This window comes from Protobothrops mucrosquamatus, unplaced genomic scaffold, assembly GCF_001527695.2.
Source record: "Protobothrops mucrosquamatus isolate PMUCROS unplaced genomic scaffold, P.Mucros_1.0 scaffold_233, whole genome shotgun sequence".
In the NCBI taxonomy this organism is placed as follows: Eukaryota; Metazoa; Chordata; class Lepidosauria; order Squamata; family Viperidae; genus Protobothrops; species Protobothrops mucrosquamatus.
The window spans coordinates 1-10,620 of NW_015386309.1; the positions used below are offsets into that span (position 1 = coordinate 1).

The 10,620-nt window shown below is 36.6% G+C and overlaps 1 protein-coding gene across 1 annotated transcript in view; it reads right to left on the minus strand.

The window, feature by feature from the left end:
• Window positions 1–213: 213 nt before the first annotated feature.
• The window catches only part of ABCA4 (ATP binding cassette subfamily A member 4), a gene marked incomplete at its 3' end in the record, with an annotated part of 88,479 nt that continues 78,072 nt past the window's right edge, over window positions 214–10,620 (minus strand). Inside the window, exons 29-35 of the mRNA XM_029286917.1 lie at window positions 8,707–8,896; window positions 6,181–6,275; window positions 4,949–4,981; window positions 3,646–3,751; window positions 3,448–3,522; window positions 970–1,139; window positions 214–391 (exon numbers count right to left, since the gene is read on the minus strand). Coding sequence (XP_029142750.1) covers window positions 214–391; window positions 970–1,139; window positions 3,448–3,522; window positions 3,646–3,751; window positions 4,949–4,981; window positions 6,181–6,275; window positions 8,707–8,896 — 847 coding nt within the window. The remainder of the gene's footprint in view (window positions 392–969; window positions 1,140–3,447; window positions 3,523–3,645; window positions 3,752–4,948; window positions 4,982–6,180; window positions 6,276–8,706; window positions 8,897–10,620) is intronic.

The following is a 10,620-nucleotide window of genomic DNA, read 5'->3' on the forward strand; positions in this document are numbered from 1 at the left end:
GTAAGATAAATAAATAGAGATTAGCTTGTTCTGCCTTACTTGATTTTTTGAAAACAATGTTATATATATATATATATTAAGAAAAAAGATGGCAGGAAGAGACACTTGTGGAAAGGTATATATATCCCATAATTGCCAACAGCATGATTATTATCCATTCTGGTGAGTAGCATCTGGTTGAAAAAGTATATGAAGGGAAGCAAAAGAACTCACTATGTCCCAAAGGAAATTGGTGAACCAGTAAACAAAAAGGCTCACACCACTGACAAACTGGAGATGCTTGGCTTTTGTCACTTGTTCTTGGATCAGATATAAGACAAAGCTTGCTGGGATGAAAGACATGGCAAAAATCACGCAGATGGAAACAACAGCATCTATTGAGGTGGTCAGCCTGTAGTGAGACATGTCAAGGACAGCCAATAAGCCAGATCCAACAGCCACAAAAGTTACTTCTTGTTTGGTTCACATTTCACCACAAAGTTGACATTAGACATGGCTGATTGTACACCCACCACTGAAGACAGCAATCCCAGTTCTACTTTTCTGACAGAATCTACTAGTGGTAAACTTTTACTATGGCTGCACTATTGAGTTTTTCCTCCTACTTCATTTTGCTGGTGGAGAAAGAAATCTGAACCAGTTGTGACTTGGTAAAAGATACACTGGGCTGCTGTTGCAGAGACAACCATACATTTCCCATCATTCATTCATTTGTTGCAAACTGTGTATAAATATAGCAGTTAATATAACTAGCTTGAGATTGCTTATTGAAAGGGGTCCAATTTTGTGTGAGGTACAATATGCATTTTAAAAGTACTATCGTTTAAATACTTTTAGCTTGCCAACAGACATATTTTTCTAAGCTTTAAGCTGTGGTGCCCAGACCTAGAAGGGAGGGAGCAGGAGGAATAGAATTAAAACTGCAATTGGAGTGAATTAGAAGTAGAAAAGCAAATGAATGTTACCTACACAGTGATTTCAGACAACTGATCCTTAGTGAGGTTCAGTGGATGGTTAATAGCAGTTATCCCATATTCTTCTGGATCTCTATTTTGTTGCAGATTGGCTCTCAGAATTGCATTGTTGGCTACGTTGAGAAAACTGACTATAGCATGCCAGCCTTTATTGTTAAACCACACCTGGAAGAACAAAGGAGAAGAAGATTATAAACTTCAGCCAGTCAGAATCCTTTAAAATTCTGATTTTATCAGGAACAAGCAACAGACTGGTGTATGATGCCTAACTGCTCATGCTGCTAATGACAGCAACTAAACAGTTTTCATATCTGTTTTATTTATTATTATAGGCACATTAGTACTCTGGTTTTTTTCCCCATAACAAATCAGGGCTAACTTTTTCCTCTTGTTCATACTTCAGCATTGGCTTATTCTTTGGAATTACAAGGAAAGCTGGAACTTTACTTTTTCTCTTTCTCTTTCTTTTTATTCAATTTTTATGTTTAAATAGGGAAATCAGCAGAACTTTCTTTTTTCTCCTTCTTTGGGTTTGAATAACAACGACAATGCATTAATGTGCATGTATAGGGATGCTGAAAAGGCTTTGCAGAAGTCTGAACATTGAAATTCCGGATGTATAGTATCCTTCTTAGGATTTCTAGATTTTTTTTTAATCTGGAACATATACAGGTAGTCTTCAGCCTACGGCCACAATTGAGCCCAAAATTTCTGTTGCTAAGTGAAACATTTGTTAAGTAAATTATGCCCCATTTAAAGGCTTTTCTTGTCAGAGTTGTTAAGTGAATCACTGCAGTTATTAAGTTAGTAATACGGTTGTTAAGTGAATCTGGCTTTCCCATTGACTTTGCTTGTCGGAAGGTTGCAAAAGCTGATCACGTGATCCTGGGACAGCTACCTGTCATAAATATGTCAATTGCCAAGCATCTGAATTTTGATCACTTGACCATGGGGATGCTGCAACGGTTGCAACTCTGAAAAATGATCATAAGTCACTTTTTTTCTGTGCCGTTGTAACTTTGAATGGTCACTAAATGAACTGTTGTAAGTTGAGGACTACTCGTACTGGTGTTTTGCAGTCTCAAGATGGATATAAAGTATGCATTTTTCATCTTGTTTCTAATATAAATTACTCCTGCTTATTAATTTGTTGGTATCATGGGATATTAAAGGATTGGATGGATCTCCTTTGTGGAACCTTTTCTGAGACACATCTCCTTCTAAATAGGCCTGCTGATCTGAGTGCAAATTATCTAGACAAACATTACATGGAAGCAAAATGTTTTCTGTATCTCTTTGCTCCCATCTAGAGATCATCCAGATATGACTGGCTTATATTAAAGAACAATTACAGAATTACAGCATATCCATTGAAGCTTTCCCTTACAGAAAGTTTCAATGGATATGCGTACACAAGTGGTACATACAACCGTAATGGAGCCAGCCCATTACAGTCATATGTCATAAAGGGTCATAAAACAGGTCGATCACATGACCAACCCAATTTTACGAACTTTTTGGGTGGTTGTTAAGTGAATGCAGCTATTGTAAAGTGAACCAATGACTCACAATGGGCTTGGTTTTACCGAAAACCAGAAGAGCTGATTACTCGATTATAACAAAATAATTTTACAGTACTATAAGATTAAATTTAATTTTCAGTACTATTCAATATTGCTGATTGTTGTTTGTTAATATCTGGAATAGTGCGTGCATGCGTGTGTGTGCACACGCACGCGTATGAGAGAGAGAGATTGCAAAAAAGCACAAAAGAAAATTGAGCAATCCAAACAGTTTGGGAGGGTTATTTTGTTTCATAGAATTGTTCACTTTCTTTTCTCTTCTCCTTTTTTAGTTGTAATGTTACATTGCATAATTTTTATTTTTGTGCCTTTGAGTCAATATTGACTCCTGGTGTTTGCCTGGAAAAGTCCTGCAGTTTTCTCAGCAAAATTTTGGAAGTGCTTTGCTCCTGGTTCTTTCCTAAGGCTGAGAATCACCCAGCTGACTTTGTGCCCAAGGCAAGACTAGAATTCAAACTGTCCTGGTTTCTAGGTACCTGAATCATTATACCAGACTGGCTCTCATATTGTAAGAATATGCCTGCAAAACCAATTTTGGTAATTTGGTATCATACAATACTTTTTAAAAAAATGCTGCTCTTCAAAGTCAACAAGACATGCAATGTTTTGTAAGATTACATAAATGTACATGTTTCTGAATCCAAGGCTGTATTGGCACACCAATATGTTACAGGTTCCCAAACTATCTGCTAATAATTCATATGGGTAATAATCCATATACTTTTATTAAACTTGTTCTATTCACTCTTCCATTTCCTTACTAAAAAGCAAACATCTCAATCGAATAATAACAAAAGTTATTATTCTCTTTAAATTAATGCTCACTTTACTGAACTTACTGTTCAGTGATCGAGTTAGGCAAGATTTTATGAAAATAATTATTAAAATACCTTAATATTGTGTTCAGTTTCCATATATTTAAGAAAAGCTGACATTTCTTTAGCGACAGTCATTGTTGTTTCACCCTAGACAACAGAAGGGCAAAGGCTCAGAATTTCTTGTTTATATTTTAGTTTTACAAATACTAAATAAATTGTTAGATTTGGTGATAATCAGGTGACAAGGTAGACACAAGAGTTCTTTCTTACCCCTGTTATATTCATCATTCGACCAAGGTCCCTCATAAAATCAACAATTTGGTCTCCAGTAATATGCAGCATTGGAAGTTTCCCTCCAATGGAAATTCCTCCATATCTAAATACAAGATTACATAATCTTCAGTTCCAATGGGAGAACCATACTCCGCTTTTAAAAAATAACAAACACAATAAAAGTTCCCTTCAACATAATTATACAGTACCTCTCTCACAAAAAGGAATATGTCTATGGAGATTCTCAGTCCTCCATAGACTGGAGACACGGTTGTCTCAAAGATGCTTTTTCAAAAGGTAACTGGACTGTTTTTATTGAGGAAGAAGAAGAAGATATTTCAGTTCTTCTCATCCAAGAAGATTCATCTGAAGAAGCGAAATGTCATCTTCTTCCTCAATAAAAACAATTCCATCGCCTTTTGAAAAAACACCTTTGAGACAAAAAGGAATATGATTCCCATTTTCCCATTGTTGATAGAGAATTGCACAACCAAAATAAATACAGGTAGCTCTCACCTAATGACCCTGATTGGGACTGGCAAGTCTGCCAATAAGCGAAGCAGTCACTAAGTGGGAAATCCCATGATCATGACCAGTGGTAGCCAACCTTGGCTCTTTTATGACTCGTGGACTTCAACTCCCAGAATTCCTGAGCCAGCATGGAAATCTCTCCCTTTCCCCTCAGCATGGCTGGCTCAGGAATTCTGGGAGTTGAAGTCCACGAGTCATAAAAGAGCCGAGGTTGCCTACTCCTGACCATGACTATGTTTTCTGGCCAGAAAGAGATAAAACTAGTCAGTATCACAGCTTTGGCTTTTGTTTGCCTCCTAACCACTTCCCTGCCCTTTGGAATGCTCAAGTGCCTATAAGCAATTTATAGAGCATGCCTTTGGCTCCTAGGCCTGAGCTGCTGCTACAATTACATTGCTTTCAATGTGTCGAAAAGCAGTTTATTCTCTTGCAAATCCTTTCTCTCCAATCTCTTCTCTGCTCTGCAAGATGGGATAAACAGATTAGGGGGAATAGAACAACACTGTAATGGTGATCATATGACTAAGGGATGCTGCAAAGATCATAAATTGTCATAAATGGGCTATACAATTATTTTTTCAGCACACTGTTATATTTTTGAATGATGACCGAAGAAAGTGAGGACTATTTGTATTGTTTCCAAACCAAGCATAGCCCTCTATTTGTATTTCAGACAAAATAATAATTAATCTTATTGTCATTTATTTGAAATCAAATTCTTGAGACTTAAAAAAATCAACAAAAGATATACAGCACATAGTTGTCCTACCTTTGCTCATTGACCCAATATTTACTCTTTAAGCTGCCAAGGAAAATAAAAACATTAAAAATGTAATAATCTTTAACATACTGCATTAATTAAAATTCTTTCAGATACAAAATTATATCTGTGCCATGAGGATCAGCTTGGGGATTTTGTGGCTATTCTGCTGACAGAGATGTCACTTTAGGAATTTATAAGCCTCTTCAGATGATTGGTGAAAAGGATGAATCTATGCAGTCTGTACACTTAATCCCTGTTTCTGACCACTATTTGTTCATTTGACCTGGACAGAAGCTATGAACGTACAAGTTATAGAAAATAATTCTTTGATGTGTATTTTGCTCAGTACATTTTCTGTATAAATGAGCATAATTAAACCTCACTGAGATTTTTTTTCCAATAAAAAGCAGATAGATAAAAGGCAAAAATTTGTTATGGATAACAGACAAATAAATGTGTATACAGAGAAATAAAAAAAAATAGCAAGGATTACATAGGTGGAACTTGATCACTGAGAAGTGTCTTCGATTGCATTGTTGAAGCTGAGTAGCAAAACACAGCACCGCTACAAGTGGACTAGATGTTTTTGTTACCTAGTAGGAAAGCTACAGTACATAATAAGCTTTCCAGATTGCCCTTGAATTAAACCCAAATAAAAACTGTCGTATAGTAGCACTTGTGTGACAGTTTCAACTTCCTTCATGCCTCAAGGCCAGAGGATAGTATTGTATTTCCAGTGCAATAGTGCAGAGGGAAGGTTGTTGAAAAGTGCACTTGTGAAAGTCAAGCAATACTTAGAATAGGTCAGTTTACTGGGAATTGGTGAGAAGAGTCTCACAAAAACTGGTGAGCATTGTAACAATAATCCCTTTCATTAAAAAAAAAACAAGTACTGGATTAGCTTTGATTATATTATTGTATTTATTTCTTTATAGCATATAAGCTCTTCTTTTCAATATCAAAGAGACAGGGCAGAAAAAATATACTGCTATGGCATATTTGTATTATGGTTAGATGCAACTGGAAAAAACCCACAGAAAATTGAACAGCTGACTTGTTATTCAGAAGTCTTAGGACCATACCAACAATCCATTCATACAAACTGCCACAGATTCCTAGCTAGACTCATTCATCACACAAAGCTATTGTATAATGTATTCTTTTACTAGTTTTATGTGGGAACCTGCCAATATAGCTTCTGAATTTGAAAATGTATAAATAGAAAAGTCCCAACCAACCTGCTTCTTATTAGAGTGGGGTATGTTTTCACCAAGAAATCAGAAATATTTCGGTAAGTGAGATCCTGAAGAATTTCTGTACTATGCTGAACCCTCTATAAGATGAAGAAAATACTCATTAAATTCTTAGTGGTTATAATTTAGTATGTCAAAGATTCAGAGGCAAGAAAAGACCTCATAGGAAAGTTTTAAATTGAAAGGAATGTTATTTTACTGGAACCTGAAAGCTGCCTTGTCTTCCTTTGGGATTTTATTTGTATATTTTGATCTCAAGCCACATAAAATAACTATAAGCCACATTGGATTTGCTGAATGCTTCAAAAGATTTGTAAGCAGGGAACTAAAAATGTTGGCAAGTGACATTTAAATCCTGACTTTTACTGTAAGACAGCTATAACAATTTAAACACACATATACATTTGTAATTTTAGTGAACAAGTACAACAGTCTTGTGGCACTTTTTAAAGTCTAATAGTTTAATGCAACAGACTGTGGGTTACAAAAACTTACTCAATAATTGCTTAGTTTTTTAAGTTCCAGAACAGTCTTCATATTTCCTGCAATTTTAAATGAATACATTTTCCGAGATTGTGATAACTGAGTAAATATACAATTCTTTTGTAGCTAGCAAGTAAAATCTATGAAGAATGTGAATTTAACCACTGAGAGGCAGTGTTGCCTTCCTGTAACAAATATATGGGATTATTTTCTTTGAAGTAATAGCAATTTTATAACCCATCCAGTAACTTTTGGCAAAGCAGTCTGGAAATAGTTTCCTAATATATCCCTGATTTTAGAAAGAACAATTTATGTAATTATGTATTATTATTTTGTATTGACAAGGCTAAACAAAATCTCTGTGTATCGTTAAAAAGAACTTATGATCAAAATTCCCATTACTGATGCCCTTTTATTGCAGTTTATCATCTCTTCGCAGTCTTTTCCAACCTGTGCTCATTCTGGATGGAATGAGTAACAGGGCTTTGGTAAGCTTTAGTTCCCAGGCTGGGAAAATCCCATGATACTTACATTCCTAAAATGTTCTTTGTCATTTCTGAACTAGAGCTTCGGAGATTATTCTAAATTTTATATTTTCGTAATGTACTACCGTGTTTCCCCGAAAGTAAGTGAGTCTTTTTTGGGGGGGGGGGGCTCCAAAAGAGACACCAGGTCTTATTTTCGGGGGATGTCTTACTCACCTCTGACACTGACAGCCCCGGCCAGCAGGTCCACTTCTTCTGTGGCCGAAGGAGCAGCTTCATTCTGCAGCTGCATTCCGGCCTGCATTTTGCAGTCAGGCTTTTCCAGAGGTCTTGCAGAACCGAAATATGGATTGAATCCATAGTTCAGTTCTCGGCTGCAGTGGCCTTCCGGAAAGGCCTGTGACTGAGAAATACAGGCCTGGCTGCAGAAGATGTCGCAGAAGAAGTGGGCCGGCAAGGAGAGGCCTGGCTGCAAGATAAGTGGGTGTGGGGCGCGTGGGGCAGCTCCACCCCCGCATCCCCGCCCTAGCTTGATTTTTAGGTGTGTGCCTCGCCCCAAAACTAGGGCTTATTTTGGGGATAGGGCTTATATTAGGCCCACCCCCAAAAATCAAGCTAGGGCTTATTTTCAGGGTAGGCCTTACTTTCGGGAAAACACGGTATACTACTTTAGATGCAAACAGAGTAGTAGAATCGATATTATCAGGTCTTCTCTACTTCTGTGCTGCCATTTAGAGGTCATCCAGATTTTGCAGCTGAGTAGCCCCTAACGTAATGTTCTGTTTTTCCTTAAAAAAATGCATACACACCCCCCAAAAATTAAAGGTTTCTAAAACTATTTCAGTAAATTATAATCAGCCCAGAGGACCTTGTTATTTTGCTTTATTGATTTATGGTCAAAGACCAAAACAAAGGAAAGCAAAACTTATAGTAATTAAGGTGCTGAATCAGAAGTAGGGAGATCCAGGTTCAAGTCTGCCATTAATCATTCAGTCATAACCATTAATCAGAAAAACTCACTCAGTGGTGAGAAACTTTGGGCCAGAAAGTATATCTCAGCTCAATCAGAGGCACCATAAAGGGGGAGGGGATCAAAAAGATGTAATGTCAAAATGAGTGTTGCTGAGATTCTTTGAACCACATATTGGGATGTTGCATAGACATGGAAAAGAAGCTGAATTTATGGCACAATGGCACAATTTTAAGGACAACATCACATCCTGAAGACTCCTCTGATTACAGTATGGTGGATTGTTGAGAGAGAAAAATAAAGATGAAAGAAAGCAGCATATGCCACTCTAAACTACCGAAAGAATGATGGAATATAAACAAAACAAACTTCTGGTTATTAGGATGATTAAGGTGAAGAAATGAATACATTTAACACTATATTTTTTGCAAATACATTTTTTAAAAAAATGCTATTCTTCCATGTCAATATATCTGCCTGGTGAATATGTTATCCCGAGCTTCCCTCCCACTGTTAATCTAATTCAACAAAAGTCACAGTGCTTCGTATTAGTAGTTGATACTCAAACAGTACCTGTGGTGGAGGAAGACCACCTGCTCCCAGTGGACACTCTGGTAGCATGGTGAGTTTCTTCCTAGTGCTGCATTCACACGCAGGTGAGGGGTTGTCAGGACTCCATGTGTTAATCCGAAAAAGAGCAGACAGATGGTAAGGGACAGGCGGTGTCCTCCAGGCCATCGATGTAGCAATGCAAGGGTAGTTACTATGCAGGGATACAAAACCCAGTGTCCACATCAAAGTGATCACACATGATTCCTGCAAAATTATTGTATTTATACTTCTCAAAAATCCAAGGGAATGCCTCCTAAACATTCTTCAAACAGAAATGAATGACATTCGGTTCTCTTCATCACAATCTTGTGGATTTTTTTCCATACAGAAGCCTTATAAACATAATTAATTTCATGTCTAATAATTAAAATTAAATTACATTTTATTTACATTTATATTTAAATACGATTAATATCATTACCTTCCCTTTCTGTTGCATTAAAAGATACAAACTTTTGGAGGTCTCTAGGGAATGCATTCAAGTTTTTCAGAGACTACATACAATCATAGAGTTTGAAGGAATCTCAGAGGTCATCTACTCCTGCTTTCTGCTCAATGCAGATTCCATCCATCCATCTCTGATTCATAACCATACTCTGTCTGAAAACCTCTAGGGACTTAGGTTGGGCATCTCCAAGTTATCAGGTGACTTTCCATATTTAAAAAGAGTAACTCAGGGAGATGCTTCCTAAAATCTTCAGACTTATTTAACTTCTTTATTAAACAGCAACATAATAGTCAGAGAAACAGTGTCTTCCTATTTCACCACCTCCCCAGACTAGAGTAATGAAGTCCATAGAATTACTAGTAAAACTGTTTGTTCTAATATATCTAGGCAAGACCCATCTTTTTTAAAAAAAAATACACAAATGATAATACCTGGTTTTACACATCCTTCTATCCTATAGAATAGTTTGTTTTGTGCTTAGCACAGGCTGTAAGCCTAGTAGTTGTACAGGTTTACAAACTGTAAATCTATTGTGTCAACTCTGAAGCTATGTTGGTTGGTATTCACATTTTAGGTTTCCACTACCGGTGTTTCCCTGAAAATAAGACTGGGTCTTATATTCATTTTTGCTCCAAAAGAAGCATTAGGGCTTATTTTCTGGTTAGGTCTTATTTTCAGGGAAATATGGTACTAAATGCGTCCGTCTGGCTGACGATCTTAACTGGGGATTATTTTGGGGGTGGGGCTTATAGTAAAGCATCCTGAAAAAAAATCATGCTAGGGCTTATTTTCCAGTTAGGTCTTATTTTCAGGGAAACACGGTATATTAACACTCAGCTCTTCTTCACTTCATATTTTGTTTTATCCTTTGATGCCACTATCAAGTTTGTATTTTCTTCAAATCACTACTTTTACTCAATGTTCAGAAGGCAAATCTTTCTGGGGTTATCACCCTCCTGTTTATTCCTATGTATTATGGCTGATTGCCAAAACAAAATAACTAAAATGAACTGTTTGCTCCTTTGGGGGTAGCATTTGTTCCAGGGAGGACATCAAAAAGTATTTTTAATCTGTGTGGGCTGAAATTCCTTAGGTCAGATGCAGCACAAAACTCCCATCTCTTAGAAGACAATGCAAGGAGAAAATGAACATATGGAAAGAGAAGTAAAAAACAAACACTTAGACAAACTATTCCCAAGATGATGCCTTCCAGATATGTTAGCATTCAGTTTGTAGAATTTACAGCCAACATGAGCATCAGTTTATTTAGATCAAATTTTGTATACATTTAATTATAAATCCACTTAAAACCCAATAGTTTTATTTCTAATAGATGTAGTAGAAGTAACTCATATGAATCTAGCCAGATTTTCTTAATGTTATTTCGTGATTGTAAACAATCTCGACAGACTGATCAATTAAAATAA